Raw genomic sequence first — 25,655 nt, forward strand, 5'->3', positions numbered from 1 at the left:
CTTTTTTGTTGTTGCTGTGGTTCACACTGGGTTTGCATTCAGTTCCAGTGAGAGCTATACTGGGACTACGTAATGCAGAAAGGACCCTGAGTTGAGATTTGTGGGCCATTCCAGCTAAAATGTTTTGAGATGGGATTAAAAGAAACAATCTAATATGGGACCATCTCTTTTACCTACATGAAACCTGGAGCTCACTTGGTTAGCCAGCAGAGGGATTGGGAGTGATTTGGGAAGCTCTGCTTTCTTGAACCATACCCTAGGTTTTGTCAGTTGTCTTCTTGTAGCCAGAGTGCGTAGGATGGTTTGAGGAAGCTGCCCCACACCGCATGTTTTGGGGACCCCTTGGTGGCTGCCTCAACCATCCTGTGGATGGGACAGATGTGGGGCAGCTGCAGGGGTTGCCTTCCTCCTCTGCATTGACTGTGGCAGCAGAAGTGCCTGGCAGCCTGCTCCACCACGAGGCTCCATAGTTGTGGAGTCTTTAGGTAAACAAACCGGAACGGCCTGCAAGCAACTTTCTCAAAGTGAACTCTGGGCCCACTTGGAGAAACGCTGTATTAGAAGAACCAGTAAATTAGCTGTGGGCATCCCTGTCCTTTGTTAAAATAAGGAACAAAAAGGAATAATGTTACTGATCTAAGGGAAGGTTCTGCTCTTTGACTTGTTTGGTCTCTAGAGCTTCAGAGTCAGGAATTATCATATAGGGGATTAGATGGCATGGATAGTGATCAGTACCATGCTGGCCAATGGGTTTCCTCTGGGCACGTGGCTTGGCTGGTGTGTGGAAGTCTGGGTCTCCTTTCTCCTTGGGACTAGGCCAGAAAAATGTGGGGCATGAGTTGTTGTGGTGCGTTACACATTTACCGTAAGCTTTAGCATTGTGTTTTGAGCTTGTTACATCCCAGAGCACCTCCCCAGGGATTTTCTAAGCTATTCGGTGAATCACAGCTCACATTCCCCAACAGCACACTCTAAACCTGATTATGTGGAGTTAAGTTTAATCTTTGGTCCCTTCTGGAGGCTCGCTGCTGACTGGCAAATGTTTTTCACTATCCATCCTAAACCACAAACATACAAGAGCATGGGAGTATTCCCTGTAAGCTCGGTGTTTGGGCAGCCATCGAGGAGAGACTCAAATGCTGCCCAGCTGATTAGCTGAGTGCCGACAGCTTCCATAGCCAGCAGCAGGTATTTCTACTGGCTGTGCACATCTGCACATGCCTCAGTGAACATAACAAAAATTATTCTGCACATGAATGGAAAAAATTAGAGGGAACATTGGTGGTGAATCCCTGAAAGCTGCTTCCACCCTCTCCTCTACATTAATAGTTAAGGTCTGTATCTGGCTCCTTGTGCACTTAAATCCCATCACTTCTTTGGATGTGATTTATGGCTTAGGGAAAACTCTCATTGTTTATAGTCTACTCACACATCTCATTCTCTCAGTGCTTCTTAATATAATCTTAGGGCTTCTGAACCACAGCAAAAAATTGGGTGCTGACAGTGAAAGTTTGCGAAAGCTCATGATACTATCTAGGCTACGTCTACACTGGCAGCTTCTTGTGCAAGAACTGTTTTGCAGAAGAGTTCTTGCGCAAAAAGTCTTCCACAAGAACGCGTCTACACTGGCATGTGCTTTTGCCTAAGAGATGTGCTTTTGCACAAAAGCATCTATGGCAGAGTGGACGCTCTCTTGTGCAAGAAAGCTCTGATGGCCATTTTAGCCACAGGGGTTTCTTGAGCAAGAAATTCATGTTGCCTGTCTACACTGCCCTCTTGTGGAAGAGCTCTTGCACAAGAGGGCTTATTCCTCATGGGGAGAGGAATAACTCTTCTGGAAGAAGCCCTGTTTTCTGACGCTGTACTGTAAATTTACTTGCACAAGAACGCATGCGCAGTGTAGACACCGGCAAGTTTTTGCACAAGAACAGCTGTTCTTGCACAAGAAGCCGCCAGTGTAGACATAGCCGAGATGTTTTGTTAGTCTATAAAGTGCTACCAGACCATTTGTTGGTTTTTTGCTTTTACTTTGACAGGGGCCTAAGGATAGACAGGCTTTTAAGCTCTTGTTAACATAAACCTGATTTCAGATAAAGCAAATTAAAGTTTTACACATTAAGCCACACTGCTTTAGGCCTGTATCCCTCAGAAGGCTGATGGAATTCCACAATCGCTTTTCTCTTCCTCTCTGTCGCCTCACTGTAATTCAGCTCCTTGGTCCTGGTGTTACTTCGCCAGTAAAATTTCCTTCCCTCTTGAAAAGTCCTTTCTCTCAAATTCAAAATGAAGGTTGGGATAAGAATACTCCATCTGTCAGTCTGTGTTTTGCCTTGTTTCTGAGCAGAGCAGGCACATGGAGAGAATCAGAACAGGGCTGTTAAAAAAAGTACTTACATTTCCTTTCACTGAATTCCTTATTAGAGGAAAAATAGATGTGTGTCACTGTGGGAGCCCTGCGATCCTCTCACTTGAAAGTTGTTTGTACTAAACGGTGGTTTAGTTTGCACCAAATGCTGCCACTGGATGTCTCCTCACTTTTTCCATAGATTCCAGCTAGGTCTTACAGGTTCCTTACACACAATCCTATCTTTGAAGACTAGGTGGAGAACACCTAAATCATTTCATGTTGACCCACAAACTCATTGTTAACCTACACCAGCAGGAATTAATAAATGCTTTGTTTGTGAAAAGGTGAAAATTAAACACATCATTGTAAAGAGATATCAAGTCCCCACTGAAACTATTTCACTTACTATTGAAAATGGTACAAACACTTTGGAGTTAGGTTTGGAGCCAGTTAGTTGGTCTGAGCTAGGCTTAGAGTTGGAGTTGATCAGCTGCCCCTGACTAAGGCTAGAAGAAGACTGAGCGTTAGGGTGGGTTCTTTTGTGGCTTTGGGATAGGATTAGGGTTTGGGCTAGTAGATGTACCTGAGGTAGTGTAACACCAGCAGACCCCAGTCATCTGCAGGCAGAATTGACTTTTGGGCTTCTGGAGAGTAGTGAATGAGCCCCTACTGCATGAGTCATCTTCCTGTTAGCTAAGGGTATAGAGTACACTCATTACCCTCTCTGTAACTGGCCTCAGTGCCACTAGATGGGACAGTACACCACACTCAGAAGGTGTGTGGGTTACACTAGCATTAGGGTTCAGGTTCCTGGGTAGGCCTCAGAGTAGGGATAGGATCGGGGCTACTAAATGGACCCGAGGTAGGGTTAAGTTTAGAACCAGTAGGTGGCCCCATGCTAGAGTTAGAAGTGGCCTATATTGGTTTCCCTATCTGGGGTTAGGGTTGGGGCCCGTAGGCTAGGCTGAGGTTTCGCAGGTGGCCCTGGGCTAAGAATAGTGTTGGGCCAGGGGGTGGATCCAAGCTAGTATTAGGATGGGGGGGGGGGGGGGGGGGGTTAATACATGTCCCTGGGCTTGTGTTAAGGTTGGTGCCCTTTGGTGGACTTGAACTAGGTTTAGAGTTTGGATCAACTGGCAGCCCCAGTCTGTGACATGATTAATATTTCATATCACATATAGAACTTTTATATATATCCCTAATATTTGGAAATAAAGCAGACCTAGTCTCCCTGGGAGGGTTTAAAGACTAAGGGCCACATTTCCCCTTTGTTCTCCATGAAGAACTGCCGCTGGCAATAAAGGGAGATATACTCCTCCCTTCCCCCTCCTCCAACTCAGCCTTGCTACTAGTGCATTGAGAGATGGGCAGGGGAGTCATGTTTCTGTCCAGTCCACCTTTGCCTGCCCACACTCTGCATAGGACGGGGGAAGTTGCCTTGAGAGATTTCTCTCCTCACTGATGTGAGTTAAGGGGTGCATAGACTGTGCCAGGTAGCAAGGGAGGTCCTCTTGTGTGCCTGCACAGGGCAAACAACACCCTGTCCATACATGTGAAATAGAAGCACTATAGATGTTGCATTTGTCTAGAGTTACTAGCATGCTAGAATTGAGATAATGGGAAATGTACAACCTATAAAGCACTGATTTAAATTCATATTTGTGCCACTGCATGAAAGACAATGAATTTGCATGAACATAATGGATGGCAAAATTTAGCCCACTGTATTTATCAGAATCAGTCTTTTCAAAACAAAAGTATCTTCTCTTATAAAGGTTATAGTATTGTGTTTTAGAGGAGTGGTCTCTAACACTATCCTATTGATGCTGTTGAAGGGTGATGTTTTAGACTGTTACTGTAGCATACAACACTGCGAGGACTAATCTAGTAAAATTAGGAGTGGCAGACAAGGAATAGAGGTTAATTTTCTGAACTCTCCATAGATTTTGCTCTCAGTTCTATTGGTGCAACCCGAGTATAACTGACAACAGAACTTGAGCCATCTTATTAATACTGGGCTCATTTGGCTGTTATACATTCTTAATTATTCATCTATGAAGAGCATTTTATAGTAAGGACAAGAAAGTACATCCAATAAACTCAAAATGGAACAGGCTGTTTGCAGTTCTGATGCTAATCTACAAAAACTCAAAGCAGTATCATGCTCATACACAATGAAGACTCCAGAGTTATTTCAGCTGATTCTTTAGGCACTCACATTTTAACCCATTTGTACTCTAATCCTAAATTACATGTGATTGTGTGAGATAAGGGATTACCTCCTGAATCTTGGTTGAAAGGAATAGGATTTGTGTATTTGATGGCTATATTAGTGACACAGGGCACTGAAAATGGTATTGATGGCCTAAAATACAATGATTAGGCACAGAAATCCATCTAACTATATCCTTACAGAGTGCCCATCTCCAAGGCTGGTAAATTTTTGGTGGACCTGTTGACTTTAATGCCTGCTTTCTCTGATCATTGGCTTTCTCATCTCATGAGCAACTTCCTCACTGGGAGCATGGTTTTGGTCTTTTGTTCCATCAGTGTCTGCACTAGTCTATTTGACACCTTTCTTGCACTATTACTGGATGGCCACAGGGGTGCTGATGGAATCACTTCAGACATCACAGGCATCATTCAGTCTTTGGCAGGAGTCTGCGGGCAGAAACGACTGGCTGCCCCTGCAAAAAGCTACCCTCTGACCCTATCCTTCCTCTGATGCTGAGACAGCAGTAGCCAATATCATTAGCCTCAGACGTCACATGTTTGCTATTGGGGACATTCACAGTTAACATCCTGAGCTAATGTACTGGTTATATTACTGCAGCCAAGTGTGGACAGAGTTTGGACAGAAAGTGTCTCTGAATCTCAGCACTGCTTTCACAGCCACTGGAGCTGGCATGTCTTCAATTGCTTTGATCTTCTTGGACTCTGCTTTCAGCCCCTCTGCTGTGAGCAGATGTCCAATATATGTCCCCTCCCAAGTCACGTTTTTTTGGGGTTGAGTTTTATGTTCTTGTCACTGCACCACTGAAGAAGAGCTTATTCTTTTCTGCCATGGCCTCCTTTGGCTTCCGTATCATTCCTGATTTCGCCTACAGCGAGGATGCCATCTGTAAATATGTTCACACCAGTCAATCCTGTCAGCAATCGAGTGAGTCTTCCTTGGAACACCTCTTCTGCCCATCAGCATGCACAGCCATCTGTAGAGACCAAATGGTGTTGCAAAGGTTGTCAGCCTCCTGGACTCTTTTTCAAGCCCAAATCAGTTCTTCATATCACAGACCATAAGGATTGAGGCTCTGGAGAGTTCTGGCAAGATGACATCAATTATGCATAGTGGCTTTGGGTCTGTGCAGCTGCGTAATTTTCCTGATGGCTTCTTTACCACACCATGCTGCTGTACTGGCCTCTAGCAATACTACGGTACTCCTATTACCTCTGACTTCCCAGATTCCTGCATACTGGATTAGATATTTCCACTGGAATTTGCCTTCATGACAAAGGCCACTGTGAGGGGTTTACTTCCAGGTGCAGCTTTTCTTCAAGGAATGTGTCAACTTTTAAAACATGCCAGTTTACTTTTAAAATTGTTGCCATAGTCCACGGGACTCCCTGTTAGGGATATTAAAAATGGTTATTATTGTAACCATGTGGTCACTAAAAATGTTAGTGGTTACATGCTGGCTCCCCAGAAGTGGGGCCAGCAACCAATGTGCTCTCAGCTGCTGGCTCCGCTCTTGGGGGGCCAGCTGCTGCCCCACTCTGCAGATTCTCATACACAGTCAGGAGGGCAAGGCAGCAGTCAGGTCCGCAGGAGCTGGTGTGTGCAGGGAGCTGGCTTTTAAGGATTCCAGTCCAGAGGCAACAGCGTGGGGTGGCAGTGGGCTCCGTGGGAGCTGGTGTGTGCTGGGAGCTGTCTTTTAAGCTAGCTCTCCATGCATACTGGCTCCTGCCTGACACCCCATGCTGCTGCTGCCTCTGTGTCAGAGGCAGCAGTGTGGGGTGGCAGTCAGCTCCCCAAGAGCCAGACCAGTTACTCATTTAAACAACCACACTCTTACATCCCTAGTCCCTGTGCTTCTTGAATGGCAGTTGTGAAATTCTGATGCCACCCCCTGCTCAAATCCATAATGTATATGGCCATATTCCCCAAGGGGGACTTGACAGACTCCCTGATTCAGGACAGATTATTTTCCTGCTGTTGTCATCCTCCTACATGGCCTGGTCTGGAGAAAACTTGAACTCCTCCTTTTTCTGGCTCATCTCTGGACTAGGTTTGGTGACTGGAAATCCAGGGCTCAGGCTGGCTTCAGACTGAGTTCTGTGGCTCACACCGCCAGCTGCTGCACTTCAGCGAATTCTTCGCTCAGATGCTGCCTCCATATTTCATTGGCAAAAGAGTGAAGCTGAGTGCGGTGGAGCGGAACAAGTGGAACTTCATTAAACCCTGTGCACCGTTCTGTTCACGTGGCTGAGTTACTTCTAGTCTAAGTCCTGCATTTCAGTATCTCCTCAACAATAGCTCCTCCAGGGAACATGAACCCTCTGACATCCATTCTTCTGATTGTGATACAGAGGGGACAATTCAAGCCAACAACTAAAACAACCTCAATAGTAAGGCAGGGAATAAACAATCTGTTGCACTTGGAACATTTTGCAGGATCATCTCTGATGTGATGCCCTTTTGATGAATCATAGGCAGGGGCTCTGGTGGAAACCTGCCTCATATCTTTGCAGGCTGCTGGATACCATGGGCTCCCTGGGTTTGTGGGTCTAGGCCAGTGCTGCCAGGTGGACTTCTCCAAGCCAGGACCAGCCAGCTGGGATGAAAGCCAGGCTTCCAGACTTGGAGGACAGCCGGGTCCCCATGCAGCCCAATTCCCAAGTGGAGTAGCCCTGAGAGCCTGGAATGAAACTATATTTCAAAATACAGGCAGCCCCCGGGTTACGTACAAGATAGGGACTGTAGGTTTGTTCTTAAGTTGAATTTGTATGTAAGTCGGAACTGGTACATATTGTAGGGGAAACTCTAGCCAAACATTTCTCCAGAGCTCAGTTTTATTCTCTCACACCTCACTTCCCTCAGTCCTTTATTCTCAAGCTGAGGTGTCTGCTGAGAAAAGCCGCTCCGCGTCTCCCTGGTCTGCTGAGGGGGAGAGGACGCTAGCTTTGCGTCTCCCTGGTCTGCTGGGGGGAAGCAGCTAGTGCGGGGTTGCCTCACCCCGTTTGTAAGTAGGGATCCGATGGAAGTCGGATCCCTGTAACCCGGGGACTGCCTGTACTGACATTTTCCATGAACCAGAAATTGCGAGTTTCAGCCGCATGTACTCCATACCATTGTATGCTGATATTCACACATAAGCATAGTGCACTCTTAAAAGCGCTTTTGAAGAACATTCCTTTTCACTGAAGCCACTGTCACAGGATTATCCATCAGGTCTTTAGTGTGGTAACAAAGCTGTCTTGTCTTGACAATTCTCCCAGAAGAGGAGGAGGTGATACAGACTCTCTGACTACCATATCTCTAGATAAAAATACTCGATATCCTGACTGTTATTGATTGTCAAGATATTCTCAACCTTTTTAAGTGCCTCAAATAATAACCCAGGCATTGATTTTGGAAGTTATTGTGTCAGAAACAATATTATAAATCTGGGAGCATACACAATTTTTTTTATACTCCAGATCTCTCATTTTTCACAATGCAACAGCATTAGCTGATAACAAAACCTGTCGCATCTGGTATGTTTATGGGAAATAATAAATGTGATAGTCACCTGCATTCATTCTATCCATGGCAAATAAAGAAGGATTATAAAATAGAATGAAAATAATGTTTGTAACAAAGGACATAAGGGAACTAAAGAAATATTTTTCAGAAAGTTCTGGTAACTTAGCCTTGCCTGAAAGAAAGATGGCGATAGGGAAATCATATTTTTTTTGTATACAGTGAATGCTGGAACAAATTTCAACTCAAGGAAGCTAGGTTTAGTGGCTGGCTCTGACACTGGCTTAGTGTGTGTGATTTGGGGCAAGTTGCCTTCTCTCTCTGGTTCTCAGTTTTGTCTATTTGTAGCGTGCAAATGATAAAATGTTACTCTTTCTGGACAGTGCTTTGAGATCTATGGCTGAAACAAATCCCATGAGTGCTAAGTGTAAGTATGTAGCTTTGGACTATTTCATAGATAAAAGCATTAGAGTCGAGCTTTTTTATTATTTGTTCATTTATTTTAGTGTCTGGCATCATTAGCATCTTTATAGGAATGAACCCCCAGCTAGCCAGCCCTGATAACTATGGAGAATCTGCTGTAACAGAACTTTATTCTGTCATAGGTTCAGTCTCTGTTGCTCCCCCAATCCTTGATCGGTTGGTCATGAGAAAAAAAGATGGCTGCTGCCTCTTTCTTCCCCTGTGGTCTTCACCTTGCTTGAGATTTAAAGGCATTGGAATAATATTTTAAAATGAGTGATGAATAGTGGATTACATTTTTTTCATTTGGGCCAGTAAAAGGATATCTCAGCAGGCATGCAACCTTTGTGTGAGAATCAGAGGGCTTTCATTGATTTCTGCCACAGTTAAATTTCCTTTGGAGCATTTCTAGTAAGGCAGGGGTGGGCTTGATTAAGGGCATTTTTATTGCCACTCCTTTTTTGCTAAAATGATCTTGAAAGGATCCCTTGAATGATATATGAATTCTCTTCTCTTTGAAGAACTGAACTCAGATACACAGAAAACTGAGCAGATTTTTAAAATAAGCCTTTAAGCATAGGGGAAAGGGAGAGAAAGCTTAAGTTGCACAAGCAATAAAAGAAGCAAAAATATTTTGATTTGTCTAGTGACTTGGGTTTGACTTGTGGTGAAGAGTGGGGAAATAAACTCATTCTTCCCTTTCTGCTTTCTATTGTATGGAATAAAGAGAAGAAATATTTATAAGATATTTCCCCTACTACATAAAAAAAAAAGCCGCTGCTGATCTTTTTTAGGAAACATAATACTCCTCACTATGGATGTTACTTCTGCTCAGAGCCCTTATCTAAGCTCTTAAACGTTAAAAATGTGGCAAGATAACCTTCCATTTCTTTTGTCCAATTTAAGCACAACTAGTGATTGAGACTACTCTGAAATTACAGATTAAAAAGGGAAAGAAAATTCATGATTTCTCTTCTTTTTCTGTAGGACTCTTATTTTCTTCTCTCTGATCCCAAAGCTGGTATATTATAATAGCATCTTCTAGCATCCTGCAGTTTTCTGTAGATCATCTGCATACCAACTGTTGTCCAATGACTCAGGGGGTGTTATAGGTTAAATTGAAGCAAACATGCTTCCTCTGATTTTCCTTTCCCGTAATCCTCCTGTGTCAACCTGTCTTGTTCAAATAAATGTCCCACATCACAGACACCTGCTGCTCTTTCTGGGCCTTTTATTCTTAGCACTCAGACATGTCAATCCATCCTTTTGAACTGCTTGCCCCTGTAAATCTAGCTATGTCTTGTATGGAGAATCTCTTACAGAGCCTATTGTTGGTGAACAAAATCCAAGTCAATAGATACAAAAAATAATAGCATTAAGTCCCTCCTAAAGGATTCTGCCTGACTTTTGTCACCTGTTAGTTTGCCTGCTGTGATTAATCATTGGTTGATTACTTCTCTTAATGAGGTTTTCACATTGAACTACAGTTATAAAGAAGAGAAAGATATTTTAATTTATAAATTGGTCTATTTCCCTATTTAATTTCTCTTCTTTGAGCAGCAAATCAACATTTGACACTTCCCAGGTGATGTCTTTAGGGAGCTGAGAGCGCCCCTGAGAAAGGATTTCTCACCAGCCCCTTCATCAGGGCATTAATGAGAATATCAGTTTTTGGATGCCAGCAATCTTTCAGGTTATAGTTAAAATAGTCAGGAGGTCCTGCCCACACTCTTTGCAGGCAGGGGATCTAGTTTTAGTGCTAGCTCTGAAACTGACATGACGTGTGTCATGTTGGGTAAATCATTCTTCTTTTTGTGAGTCTTAGTTTATTTCTCTGTGAAATGGGAATGATAATGCTTGACCTTTATAAAGAGCTTTGCCATCCATTGATGAAAAGTGCTCTGTAAGTGCTTATTATGCAGTTTTATTGGTGAATGGATAGTTAAAAGGCCTGTGCATGTGCAGGAACCTTTATTATGGAAGTGACTTTGCCATGTCAAATCTGAAATCATCTGAAAGGCAACATAAAGGCCCACAAACATATCTGGGTAGAAGATAAGTTTTTTTAAAAATGGTCAAAGAGCACGTAACAGTCTTGTAAATGTAAATGTGACTTGGGGATTGATAACACTATACAGCAACACATTTCATTTCTACAGAGACACTTTAGGAATAATAAATAATATTGTCATCTTTAGATTACTCTCTGCCATAAGTCTATTTTCTAATAAGGCTCAGAGGCCTCGTCTACACTTTAATTTATGTTGGTCAGAGGTGTGATTTTGTTTTTATTACTAAAAATTAAAAGCCCGAATACAGATGCAGTAATAATGGTTTAGCACTTGTATACCAATCTATTTTGACATTCTTTTAACAATGTCAGTATAACTGCAACAATAAATCCCTCCTGGTATAGACAAGACCATAGTGAAATGACATGGTTGGAACAAAAGTCAGGGGTTTTCCATGTTACCTTGAATGCAGAACTGGTAGAGTGTGAGCGAAAAGTCCCAAAGGAATTCCACAGGAATATTTTAAATTAACTATGAATTGAAGGACAACTCCATCAAGTGTGGTGAAAAAAATCACATGGCAAAAAGCCAGCACTTATGCCTCCATCCTGCCAAGATTCAGATTGGGCATGGGGATAGATCCTTTAATATACAGTCTGTACTGAAAAGTTTCTGAACAGAAATATTCTGAATGCAATAGCCTTTCCCAGGTGTAATTGAGGGCAGCATCTGGTTGCTGATTATTTATTAGTGATGGTGATACACAAGCCTGAAAGAACGTAGCTGAAGGCTGTTTGTAAGAAGGGTGGTTAGAAAAAAACCTTTTTACTTGTAATCTAAATATGCCAGCTGTGGAGTCACTTAGGGTACCATAAATGTAGAATCCTGTAAGCCTATTTCTTCCATGTCATGTACTGAGTAGAACTGAACATTAAAATGTCATTTTTGTTCTGTGATCAAAAGTGTCTCTTTCCTGCCTTGTCTCAGATATTTTACAATTGCCCACCTTTTCTTGCCAACAACCAACCTCACCAAAAGTGCGAGAGCTTCTCATATGTACATTCATTCATATGCCAAGCCCCTTTCAACTCAGACATTTGTATGTGCCTACCTGCTTGCAGTAATGCATATGTTCACTTTCAGGCATGTGTGTATGCACACACACACTCTGTGTGTGTCTACACTGCACCCTTAGCTTAAAATCAGCTATACATTTTGAACTACACAAATTGCATAGCTTATTTCAAGTCAATTTCAAAATAGTTTATTATGTAATTTGGCGCTGTCTACACAGTACTAAATTTTTAAATAACCCGCTATTCCAAAATGTCCCTTACTCCTTCTGGAACAAAGTTTACAGGGACATCAGAATAGTGTGCCCGATATATTTCAAAATAACAGGAACCCTGTTAAGATGCGGGACAGCTATTTCGGGATATCCCGAAATAGTGCTGCAGTGTAGAAATGGCCTCTCATATGCACATGTGCAAACACACATACACACAGAGTTTTACCACCTCTGGCTCTTCCTCTTTGCCTGGTCTCCAAGTCATTTTTTCAAATGCTGCCAAGTGCTCTTTGGAGTCTGCCAAAAGCTGAAAAAACCATTTGGAGAAGCATCAACTTGAGAGTAGAAGATGCTCAGAGTAACTGTTAATTGTGTAACTGTAGCAGGAGGGTTCACATGTGACCAGTGATTGTTCTACTGAGGGATACTGAAAACAGAAATGGCCTCAGAGCAAAGCTAAGCACAAAAATCCTGCCCGTATTAAAATAAATATGGAAAAGCCCCTTCTCTTCATGGCCTGCTTACAGATTTGGTCCAGAATACACGACAGATCTCTCCACAGCTGGGATCAGCAAGAGGACTGTCCCCTGAATCTAGAAATGTTTCCTTGAGATTTTAGTTTACTGATATCCAGGTGCCTGTCCTGCCATTCTTACTCACATCTCAGTAGCATGTTACTGAGAAAGTGTGAAGCTACAGAGTCTCCTTTAAACTCTCAGATAAAGCATACACCTTATCACCCAGGCCAAGTCAAATGACAGTAGACAGAGGGCAAGGCTGTGTCCCCACCCATTATTTGCCCCCTCACCCTGTTTCTGGAGTAGCTTGTGCCCTTGGTAGCACATCCCTGAACACAGGGAGTATGACTGTGTCTGGTTCTTTAGAATCAGCTGAACTAGGGACGGCTACTTTCACTTTACAGCTGCATGCCCATGTAAGGTTAGGCCCAATTTAGCCCATTTGCAAGGCTGCATAAATGGCAGATTAAGATTCTGGGCCTGGCACATTAACAGTGTGGCTTTGTGCCCATCCCTGGGTGGAATGCTGATTGTCAGAAAGCCTTGCCGGGAAAGGCTGGCCTTATGGTTAAGACACTAGCTTAGGATTCTGGATATCCGGTTGCCATTCCTGACTCTCTTAGGGCATGAATACACAGCAGGGCAAAAGTCGAATTAAGCTACACAACTTCAGCTAAATCAATTGCATAGCTGAAATTGAAATAGCTGAACTCGGCTTTTGGTGCTGTCTACACAGCAGGAGGTCGAAGGAAGAACACTCTTCCTTCCACTTCCCTTACTCCTTGTGAAATGAGGGTTACAGGAGTCACAGTAAGAAGTCCTCCAGCTCGACATTATTTCAAAATCATGGCTTGCTGTGTAGACACGCTCTTTGTTATTTTGGAATACTGTCAGTTATTCCGAAATAACACTGCTGTGTAGATGTACTCTTACAGGCCTAGCGTGGTAACAGTACACGGTGGTTCTTATTCTTTCCCAACAGGTTTTCCATCTTGAGTAAAAAATAAACAAAAACATCCCAGGTCCCTCCCCAGTAAAAGGCTGATTGCCACAACGTGCTACAGCTCACTCACCAGGAGCTGAGAGGAAAACATGTGGGCGTATTGGTCATTCAGCTCATGGGAACAACCACAGAAGGAAATTATCCTGGGTGTGTTCTGGCTTCTGGCCAGTAGAAGCCTTTGGCTCTATGTCCTTCTAACGTTTTCGTTTTTTCTCCCTCTCCAGTTTGTTGCTCAGCCCAACTGCCAGCAGCTGTTAGCGACACTTTGGTACGACGGCTTTCCAGGATGGAGGCGGAAACACTGGGCAGTAAAGCTCTTGACCTGCATCACCATTGGACTGCTATTTCCTGTGCTTTCTGTGGCATATTTAATTGCACCTAAGAGCAGGCTGGGACTGTTCATTAAAAAGCCATTTATAAAGTTTATCTGCCACACCGGCTCTTACCTAACCTTCCTCTTCATGCTACTTCTGGCGTCCCAGCACATTGTCAGGACTGATCTCCATGTGCAGGGACCACCCCCCACCGTCGTTGAATGGATGATCCTGCCGTGGGTTCTAGGTAAACCTGAGGAAATGCTAATATGCCTGGGCCTCAACTGGCAGACTTATGCTCAGGATAATTGCATGGGGATTCATTGTTAGTTTTGGTGTTTCCTGCATATACGTAGGTTTGGCTACCAAGTTCTGAAACTTCCTTAACTCCTGTCCTTCTTCTGGAACTGTAGGACTACGGCTTTGTTGTGTTTATTGCCATCTACTGTGTCTTTTGGCGTAGCCCTCAGGAACTACACCAACCTGGGGTAGCCGTGAGAGCTGCTGTGTCTTATATACATCCCTTGAGGTGTGGTGTCTTTCCCCCGTTGCTCTGAGTGGGGAAGAAGCACCATAACTGACTGCTGGCCTAAACCACCAACAAATTGTGACACTCTCCTGTAGCCTCCACTGCATATAGTGGGGGGAATCAGCAGGCACCATGCCCGCCTGCACTTGTGCATGCAGTCCCAATGTAGCCTGAACATGGGGCTCAGGAGTGAGGCTCCTGCTCTGCCTTATGCCCCTGTGCTGGCACAAAATCCAAGTCTGAACAGGGGAGTGCTGGTTATTGAAATATCAAAGTAGAAGCTGCTTATGCAAATCTGATTAGTGCAGCCCTAATTGTGAAGAAAAAGGAGTGACAGCTTCCCCGTTCTGCATGTTTCACAGAAGCAAAGAATAACGGTGCTAGGGTAGCATGGGACCCTGCAGCTTAAAGAGCCATCAGAAGTGTAGGCAAAAAAGCCCATTTTGATACATGTTTGATGAGTCAGATGCATTTTCCTCTTTCCAGCTGAGTTGTCTTGAACTCAGATGCAAACTGTGGCAAATAAAACCTTGCAGACTCACATAGGAAACCCAACTTCTCCTTTCCTTAGGCTCATGTCTGGCTTCTTTTACTGTACCTTGCTCCGGTATTAAAATGTCCCTGCTCTCACATACCATTGTTCCAGGCTGGAGTCTCATTCTGAGAGTCCCTGCAGATAAATCTGCTTCTCTTGATGAAAGCAGCTACAGGGCCACAAAGAATATCTGCCAAGGATTGTACGGGCAGAGTCCACAATGGTGTTCCTGACAGCTAACCCTCTCGGGTCCTGCAAGCTGCTCCTGTGAGATCAGGTGCTTCACCCAGTTTAGAGTCGGGATATTAAAATGTGGGCAATCGGCTAACTGTGTAACTGCTGAAAATTTCAGCAAGTACATGGTTATACACACCCACAGCACCGGGAGCCAGTGCACACTGGGAACTGGCTTTTAAGCTGGCTCCCAGTGAGTACTGGCTCCACTCTGCTGCCCACTTCTGAGGCAGTAGCACGGGGAGGCAGCCAGCTCCTCAGGAGCCAGACTGGGAACCGCGTGTAACCGTTTGGGTAACCAGTGATCTCATGCTTATCAGATACCACTTTAAACTTGTACATCCCTAGTTTAGAGGCATGTGAATACAAATGCTTTTAAAAGATATAACATGAGAGAATTGTTTCCTTCCTCTCTCCCGCCAAATAGCGTTGACATCCCTGTGTGACATCACAAGGCCTCTCATGATGCAACTTCCCCCATTAAGCTATCCCACATATCTTGCGTTATGCTGTATTGTTGCCATGCTGGTGCCATCTTCCTGTTCTACAGCTGGCATGTAGAATCAGGTCCAGTGTTTTGTACCTGGACTTACTTTAAACTCAGCCCTAAGGTTCTGGGCCCATCACTTCTCAGAAGGCTGATTTGTAGAATGGGCAAGCCATGAGACTTTGATTCCTGTCTCTACCACAGGCCTCCTGTCTCACCTGGAACAGGACAGTTAACTAGAGCTGGCTAGAGCACCATAATGAGTTTTCAACATTTGTTTTCAGTCTGCACTGGAATGAGCACAAACCCTTTCAGCTTTGTTAATAAAACGTGTGTGGGAGACCTAGATACAAAGCCCGAGTCTGACTTTGACAGCAGAGCTTTTTAGTCTAGATTGTTCCAAATCAGGGATTTGTACCTGGCTAACCTCTCTTTGAGGCCAGTACAGATATAGATGTTTCTCTTGCTTGTTCTCTCTCCAGACACACAAGCCTTCCTGCTAAAACTTCCATGGAAACTGATACATCTCTGCAACATTTTTTTACTTCAACATTACAGTACTTTCCATGAAATGAAATGTTATCAGAAATGTTCTGGTGAGCTCTGCAATTAAATTCTCTGTGCCTGCATTCCCCGGGGGAAGTGGAGACAGACATGATAAAACTTCCTGCCTTGTTAAGGTGTTGTGAGGATAAATTAGGATCAGATTCTGTCTGCTCCCCCTGTCCCCTTTGTACTGCAGTAGTGGCATAGAGGAGATGCTGAGTTGCCCTAACATGGCATTTGGGAATTCTTCCAACACAGTAGGAAGCCCTGGAAAATTTTTCTAGGTGAACTGGGGCCAAGAGGTGAATTGAAGTGATCTTATCCCATCTCATGTTCTCTGCTGAACACAGTGTTTAAAGTGCCATTCTTCTTTAGAGAGGTGATTTATCCAAAATCTCCATCTGAACCATCCAGTCATGAGCAAGAAATTCTCCTAGGTCTCTCAATCTACAGTGGGCCAGAAAGACTTAGGACTTCTTTTCCCTACAGGATGGATCAATATTACAGCAATTGATCCACCAGGAGTCAATTTATAGGGTCTTGAAGACCCACTAAATCGACCGCTAATCATTCTCCCATCGACTCTAGTACTCCATCAGAACGGAGTGAGTAAGGGGAGTTGAAGGAAGAATTTCTGTCAACACTACGTGGTGTGGACCCTGTGGTAAATATATCTAAACTATGCTGACTTGAGTTAAACTACTAAAGTAACTCAAATTGTGTAGCTTAGATTGACCTGTCCCTGTAGTGTAGCCATACCCTTAGTCAGGTTGCAGTAATAGAAGGCAAGTGTGAATAACAAATATCTCTTCAAAAGCCCATCTTCAGGCTTACTCGCTCCAACAGCAGTTTTGTTTTTAGTCTAGAACTGATCGGATAATTGCAAACATTTCAAAATTTGAACAAAATTGCCACATTCTTTTCCCAAATAAAACCAAAAATATAGCTTATGTTTTACCCGGCTTACTGCTAGTTAGGACAATTTTTGAAAGAATGGGTAAATGTTGCAAAAAATGTTAACCAACTTTTTCCCCCATTCTGACCAACTCAATCAAAGACATAGGACAGCTTTTACTACCTCACACGGGGTACTCTCATAGCTCTCATGCTGCCTGAGTCTGATTCTCTGTTGTCTACAAACAATTGGAATTAGCAAATGGATTTGTGCAATTGCAATATACATGTCAAAATAAACCTTGAAGTAAACAGTGAATCCACCCCTTTTTCTTACCCTACCCCCAATTTCATATTTAAATAATATGAAATTCTATGGAGGAAAAACAGACCTTCAAATAAGATGCAGTTGTGTCTGTAGGGAAGAATTTACTATTTTAGCATCCTTTTTATTTATTAAATATCTGCACTGTAAAAGAAAGAGAGAAAAGGAACAGGCACGTACAGAGCAGACAGCATTACAGTAGCTATAGTAACAATGCTAACTATGATTACTCACAATAAATACAATATAGTGGTTCTTCTACAGAAATGGCCTCATTTATTACTTTATTTTATTTCATTTCATTTCATTTTCTATTATGTTGTGTATGCAAAGATTTTAAGACAGCTGTAATAAAATAATCTTATTGGCCACAGCATGCTGCTGACTTGACCCACGACGTATCAGACATTAGCCCGAGGAAATGTGATTGATATCTTTAAGTCTGCAACAGTTAATTTCTATATTCTTTGATCTTCATATTGAAACTTTCATGCCCTAAACACAGACTCAACTGATATCTCAATTTGAAGGATCACATGATAACTCTGTTGTGGGATGTCTGTTAGCCACTCTCTTGGTGGGTTTTTTTTGTTTCTAATTTAATTCTTGCATCTTGAGTCATGTCTAATGCTGAGAACTCAACAATACAAAATATATGGGACGGGGATAAAATTTTCATAAGTGCTTAAGGGACCTAGGAACAAAAGTCCCATTTTGAAGTCATTTAAGAACCTATGTCTCATTGACTTTCAGGGGCACTCAGGGTATAAACACACTGCAGTCAGGATGTTTCATGATTATAGCATGTGCAAATGTAATCCACACACTTCCTGGGTGTGGTTCACTGTGCCATGTAGTGGCACTTAGACCACTTACAGAGAGACAGAATGAGTGTGCCCTACAGCCTTAACTAAGAGGCAGCTGGTTTTTGCCTCAAGCAGTAGAGGCTCATGCACTCAGCTCCAGAGGTCCCAGGTTTGGTTCTGTCTGTAGGCATTACATGAACCTATCCAAGCTAGCTGTAATCCAGCAAACACAGGTGCCAGCAGCACAGACTTCAGCTCAGACTAGCTACTCAAGTGTGTACCCAAAGTCCAGGGTAGACTTGTGTGTGTGCTAAAACCTGTTCTGCTGCACCTTCACTACTATTGTGACCTGCGCTAGGCAGGGTTAAGTTAATTAGGGTGAGACCATATATGTTATAATCATACCATTCTGTTGCAGTGTAGACATACCCATTGGCATGGGCAGTGGGCGAATCTAGGGCTGGGGGAGGCAAACCCCAGCCCCGCCTCCTCCACCCGAGGCCCCGCCCCTTCAAGAGCCAAGGCCCATTCACCAGTGCAGAGCTCCAGCTCCGCCTCACCCCCCACAACAGGAGCAGGTCTCCGCCCCTCCTCCAGCCCCAGAGCATGGGGAAGGCAGGCAGTGTGCAGCCTAAGCCTTAGCCTCGGTTAGTAACAAGTGAGAATAATTTCCTGCTGCATGCTTGGGGCTGGCATTTGTGAAAAAAGTTGATCGCCTTAGTCCTGTCGCTAGTGAACAAATGGCCACATCCCAAAAAACACCACCACAAATGGTGCTAAGTGGAACTGTAGCAGGTAGTGTCAGCAAAGAGACTGTAAACCCAATGCCTGATTCTGATATCCTTACTCGTGCTGAGAAGTAACTTGCTCACAAGTAATTCTATGAAAGTCAGCAACACTATTCCTGAAATAAGGTGATATTTAACTAATGTGCCTGGAGAATAAATGTGATTCTTCCATCTCAGGGCTGAGGCAAATTAATGGAGGGAAATTTTGTTACTGTCACCTGTCTTATAGAAAGGGATAGGGAAATCTGCTTTCAAGGCTGCCAAATCAGCATCAGTAATGAGCACTGAATTACCCTGAGGCTAGGTGTATACTAGACCCAGAAGGTCAGCTTAAGGTTTGCAACTCCAGATACATAAATAACATAGCTGGATCCGACACACCTCAAGCTGAGCTTGGTGCTGTCTCCTCAGAGGGATGTTGATGGGAACAAAAGCTCCCATCTGTTATCCTTACTCCTTGCAAGAAGTAAGAGTATCAGCACTGACCGGGGGCACCCTCAGCATTTGATTTAGCAGGTCCTTACTAGACCCAAATTGAACACCAGAAGATTGATCTCTGGCTCAGGAAGTGGACTTAGATACTATAGAGGTGAGTCCTCTATTAATAACTAAGACAAATGAATTCACTCAAACTATTTATTTATTTAAATCAATAAAAATTTCCCCTGGGCCAGGTCACTTGCACTTTCTAAAGGGGAGCTTTGGCCTAAAATAGATAAAATTAATTTGTGTTCCATGCAGCATCTCTTTGTGCATTGTATGTGAAGCACTGGGCGGGACAGCTTAAGTCTGCCCCATTTGTCATCTGATTACATTTACCATTTTGTTGTAAAATGCTCTGAAAGCAGCTTTATTACATTTTGTCAGGAAGGAAAAGGGTGAGGCATTTTCCCCCAAAGCAGTTAATTTATAATTGCTTTTTATTACATTGGATTTGCTCTGCTTTAATGGCCAGTAATGTTCCCGCATGCAGATAAACTCTCTTTCTTTCCACAGGTTTTATCTGGGGAGAAATCAAGGAAATGTGGGATGGTGGATTCAATGAGTATGTACACGACTGGTGGAATCTGATGGACTTTGCAATGAACTCACTCTACCTTGCAACCATCTCCCTGAAAATTGTTGCTTATGTCAAGGTACAATAAGTTGGAGCATGTGTGTGAAAACTAGAGTCGACATGAAAATATCTGTGAACACTAAAATCCAGCTCAAAGAGAACAGGTGCCCAAAGCACGAGTGGTGCTAGTAGGCATCCATGTTTTCAAACTCAGTAGGAAAGCCAATGACTGAATTGGCTTGGGGAATGAGCATGCTTTTCGCCTCTTACAGGTTGTGCTACCTGAGGCAGGTTAAGGCTGGGTGTTGTGTGTGTGTGGGGGGGGGACTTCATATAGCCACTGTCCATCTTGCAGCAGTAGGTAAAGAACGTACCTCAGCTTCTGAATGTAACAATGAATCCAGAATAGGGAGATCAAAAACCAATGAGAGTTTTATAATATAAATGGGGAAAATGATAAAATACCCTGTTAAAAATTTACAACTATGCCACAGATTCCCTACTCTCATGCTCCACTAACTGAGCTGTTGCATATACCCGTTATCCTCAAAAGCACCTTTCAGCTTCATAAGTATCTGATGCTCTACATTAATTTATGCACAAGCTTTGAAGCCTGCGGATTGCCAGAAGCACTCTCTTTGTCTCTGTCTCTGTCTCTCTCTCTCTCTCTCACACACACACACATACCTCAGTCCCTGCAATATCTCAACACAGCAACTCCCATTGACTTAAGTAGGAGCTCTCTCTCTCTCTCTCACACACACACACACACACACACACACACAACTCAAGTAGGAGCTCTCTCTTTCTCATACACTCTCTCTCTCGCTGTCTCTCTCAGTCCCTGCAATCCCTAACACAGCATCTCCCATTGACAGGGCTGTCCTTAGGGTTTTGCCCTACATTGCACTATTAAACTAATGCCTCTATGCCCAATGGTGGCCAAGGGCAGCATTTGTTTAGAGATGTGATTTTATATTCATTTTTATAATCTTCAGCAATGCCCTCATTAATATTTTTTAAAGCAAATTTTAAACTAAGGTCCTGTAGACCAGTGGTCACCAACCAGTAGATCAGGATCTACTGGTCGATCTTGGAGCCTCCGACAGGTGATCCTGACTGGTTTGGCCAAGAGGCTATCAAGTGCCCACACTTCATCTACTCATCTCCTGCCCTTTGATTTAGAGCTGTCCCCTCAGGAGCCTCCTGCTCACTGTGCAGGGCAGGGGAGGGAGAGGAAGGTGCTGATGCCAAGGTGCCCCCTCCCCCTCTGTATCCTATCTCCACATAGCAGAAAAAGGAGCACAACAGGGCTTGAAATGGAGGGAGTTTGCTGGCTGCTTTTGGGAGTGGTGCAGGGGTGAGCCTGCCTTAGCCCCACTGCACCACCACCCAGGAGCCACCTAAGGTTAGCAGGGCCCAACTAGAGCCCACATCCCGAAAAAACTACCCCACCTGCACTCCAACCTCCTGCCCTAACCCCGAGCACTCCTGCATCCAAATACCTTCCCAGAGCTTGCACCTAGAACCCCCTCTGGCATCCCAACAGCCTGCCCCAAGCTCAGGTCAGAGCCCTTCTCATACTCCAAATCCCTTAATCCAAGACCCCAACCCTCTGCCCCTGCCTGGTGAAAGTGAGGGAGGATGGGTGAGGCAGGGATTATGGAGTGAGCAGGGGTGGGACCTCAGAGAAGGGGCACAAAGAGGCAGGGTCAAGGTATTTGGGTTTGAGGTAGATCTTACATTGCACTTAAATTCAAAAAGTGATCTTGTGCATAAAAAGGTTGGAGACCCCTGCTGTAGACTAACACAGTAAAATCAGAAACTGGCAGCATATACGTGGAGGTTGGCAAATGCCTGTTAAATGGCTTCATTACCCATGTTGGCTCTTCAACAGGTTTGATGCTCTGTTAATAGCTCTGGCAGGCTTTTTCACTTTTACGTTAACTAAATCCTTTCTGGAGGAATCAGCACCACAGAAAAGGGACATGAAGAGTCAGGTGGGTGGACATTAAGACCCAGTGGTGTCCCAAATTTTCAGGCGCCCTATGCAGCTGGGCATTATGGGAAAGATGGCCCTGATCATTAACTTGACTCGGAGTTCTGTGCGTGCAGAATCGGGTTCACAGAATTTTCTCTAATCATTCTGCTGTCCACAGAGGTTGTGGGCCTGACTCTCCTCTCATGCTGGTGTGAATCAGGAGTAACTCGAATGAAGCCAATGGTGTTACAGTGGTATCAGTCAAACACAAAGTAACCTTATTCTCAGACTGGGAGAATCCTTTCCCATCAACTCCCCTGTTTCTAGAGGCCATGAAATTGAAATTGCAATTCCAGACCTACCTTCCTCCAGCTTCAGACATGGTCTGAATCTGAATATTTCTTCATGCAGGGGGTTTAGGGCAATAGATCTACATGGCTGTATGCTCATTAGTCCCCTTCCCAGATCTCTCCCCACCATCTAGGTTTAGAAGAGACTCTCCACAGAGTACAGGTCCTGAGTATATAAGGAATGCAATGTTCCCTATGTGGGGACCTCCATCACCTGACCTCCTCCCCTGCACTGTAGATGGGACTGGTCCCAGAGCAAATAGGGCTTTCCATTTTTGCTGATCCACAACATTGGTTCTGCTGTGTACATACAGGGAAGATTTTACCTCTTTCAGTACAGCAGCTTGAACTCAGAGCCTTGTTCAGGAAGTTCACTGTTCCGAGGCTCTCTGTTCATTTCCAGCCAGCCGTGATGCACGGAGATAGGAGAGAGATGAGGACACTAAATATTTCACCAGCTGGGTGAAACAGGCAGGCTGTCGTATTCACTCATCAGGTAAACAGACCCAGAAGGGGGGCCATTTTACAGTGCAGAAAGGCTGCTTGCTGCTGAATTAGCACTTTGCAAAGAGGTTGCCAACATAGCTGCTACACCCTGAACAGGGTGTTCTGCAGCAGTATGGAAGAAAAGCCAGATTGCATCTTTTTCTCCAGACATTTACAGCAGGAGGAGAAAATTAAATACTTGAATGTTTGGTCTTTGAATTATGAGCAATAAAAATAAAATTGCTGGGAATCATAAGTCACGTGAACAAATCAGCAATTCTCCCTTTCTCTCAGACACACTGCCTCTTACCCTCGGGCCCACCAGGAACACTTAAAACAGCAGGAGCAAACAAACCACACAACTACCCATGGAAAGGCAGCACCCACCACCCAGCCCGTGCATAGATGCAAACCTTCAGCTACCCACATTCTCTTTGGGAAGGAGGAATTCACATGGACAAACCCCCAGAGACACACGTTCATGCAGTCATAAAACTAAAAGGGTGGCTAATCCCACCGAAATGCAGCAGGCCCTGAAGACCCATGGGCATGTTTACACTGCAGCTGGGAGCAAGCCCCCTGCCCTAAACAGATTAATTCTAGCTAAAAATAATAGTGTGGCTCAAGCTACCTTGCTAAAAATAATAGTGTGGCTGTTGCAGCTTTGGTCTGGCACTGTGGCTCTGGGAACTCAGAGCTGTCCACAGTGGAACGTCCCTATTGCTACTGTAGCAGGGCAGCCTACACCCCACTCGTGTGAGTCTGTCTACATGGGCGGGGAGGCTCACTCCCTGCATGTCTCAGCTTCTGACGATATTCCTAAATCTTTGGCCTTTCCCAGATTGAAGGACTGCAGCAATCTCCCTGGACAGCACCCTCGACTTTTCACAGCCTGGTGCTGCAGCAGCCCCTTCAGACCTACTTCTCTACACCTTTGCGGTCTCCTACACACAGATGCAGCACTGCTCCCCAGGCTGCTGAACACAGCTGAAGCCGTGAAATACCCAGCAGTTGGCTTCCATTCCTCAGGTGTCCTCTGCCAGCACAGCTCCCCTCTCAGCTTCTCTTCCTTCACCCGCCTCTTCAAAATAGCTTCACGGGCACATTAATCAATATAGGAACATTCTAGTAGACATGCCAGATCATGCCCCTAGTCCATCTAAACCTGCAGAGGGAGCTGCAAGAAACCTTGGATTAATTAAGTGCAGGGTAAAAAGTATTTCCTTATATCAACTTTAAATTAGCTGCCTTTTGATATCAAGTATCCCTTGGTACTTGTATTTTGAGAAAAGGTACATGGGCAAGCCCAGTCTATCTTTCTCAATATCTTCCTCTTTCTCTAGTGTCTAAACAGTCCCAACCATTTCAGTTGTTCCATGTGTCTAATCATTTTCATTATGCATCTCTACGCCCCCCTTGCATGTCTGCTCTGCGCTGTGCTGGGCTGGGCCAACCAGAACTGAACACGGCCTGCCAAATGAGGGGTTCCGATGATGGATGGAGTGTCACTGCAGTATGGCCCTGAAAAATTGCCATTTGTAAAGTGAAGATCTGTCAGATAAAAAAGGCCTCATCAATTTTTTTTTAATAGCAGTTGACTCTAAATCCTGGCAGAGAGCCATGTGCTGCTGGGATGTTTCTAACCAGCATGCAAAGGAGAATTTTGAAACTTCCATGCATATCTGCTTCCCAAGTATTTGATGCTCTCTCATGTTGTCCTCTCTCTCTCTCTCTCTCTCTCAAATGAATATCTATAGCTATAGCTACATGGCTGAGGTACTAGCAAAGAGATAACATCTGCACTGTTTGTGACCATTTAAGGGCCTGCTTCAAATCCAGTTAACAAAGTGAGTCCCTGATGTTCATGGAAGCAGAGAACAGTTTGGAAATGTCAGAAGCAATCAGAGGTCATGTAGCAATGCAGCTGTAGTGTATCTTAGCTAGATTCTCAAGCAGGACACTGGCACTGACAAAACCATCGCTCAGATGCCACCTACCCCTATAAGCATCTAAAGTCCCCAAGGGGCCTAACTTGGTGCCTGTGGGCATGTGAAAAACTGCCTTAAGTCCTGACCACTGAACTACTCAGTGTCTAACTCATGCTTAGGTCTTGGCAGGATTCACAAACTAGGCATTTCCCTGCCTGCCTTTCCTGATACCACCAGCCCAGTGATTAAAGATCCTTGTGCAGGATATGGGAGATTTGGGTTCAAATCCCTAGTGTGCTTGATTCAGACCTGGGACAGGAAGCCAGACCTCCCAGATGATTCACTGGGCTATGGGCTCTCTCTCTGATTCTTTCCCACTTTGCATGAAACACTTAGACCAGCAAGAAAATGACTGTAACCCCCAGTTGTTAAGGTGCACATGTGGGCGACTGTGTTCAGTTCACGGTTCTGAATCCAACAGAGTGGGGATTTGAATCTAGATCTCCCACTTTGTGTGTTAACTACTGGGCTAAAGAGGTGTGTAAGAGAACCAGTGCCACCCGTTATTCCTCAAAGGGTTTATAGTGCCTAACCAGGAGAGGGTTCATGAATTCCAAGGTGTCTAATTTCCTTAGAGGAGCAGGGCTTCGGTTCTACCCCACTCCTCAGCATTTCCTGCAGGTGAGTTAGACAGCCCCACTCTGTGTATCCCTGTTTTAGGTGCCCAACTCTTCATGTGTAATGCTTAGTAGCCTGGCTGCTCATTTGGGCATGCACATGGCACAAGGTAGAGAGATGAGGTGATGTGTTGGTGCTGCAGTGCTTCAGTTCTCCATTGTGAAGCCCATGCATAGGCACAGGAATTAAGGGTGCAGGGATGCTGCAGCAACCCTGGGCTCCCAGCCCAGCACCTAGGGTCCCTGCTGCTGCCCAGTGCACTGGGTTTTCAGCTGCTGGCTCTGCGTGCTGAGTTCTTGGCTGCCTCCCCACATGCTGGGGACTCTGCTGCCAGCCTCAAATGGCAGTAC

At 44.4% G+C, this 25,655-nt stretch overlaps 1 protein-coding gene across 1 annotated transcript in view; it reads left to right on the forward strand.

The window, feature by feature from the left end:
- TRPC5 (transient receptor potential cation channel subfamily C member 5) overlaps positions 1-25,655 on the forward strand; it is a 157,631-nt gene that overhangs the window by 94,211 nt on the left and 37,765 nt on the right. The window contains exons 4-5 of the mRNA XM_075940904.1: positions 13,592-13,928; positions 19,822-19,961. Of these exons, the coding sequence (XP_075797019.1) occupies positions 13,592-13,928; positions 19,822-19,961 (477 nt within the window). The remainder of the gene's footprint in view (positions 1-13,591; positions 13,929-19,821; positions 19,962-25,655) is intronic.

The sequence above is a fragment of the Pelodiscus sinensis genome, chromosome 13, assembly GCF_049634645.1.
Source record: "Pelodiscus sinensis isolate JC-2024 chromosome 13, ASM4963464v1, whole genome shotgun sequence".
In the NCBI taxonomy this organism is placed as follows: Eukaryota; Metazoa; Chordata; order Testudines; family Trionychidae; genus Pelodiscus; species Pelodiscus sinensis.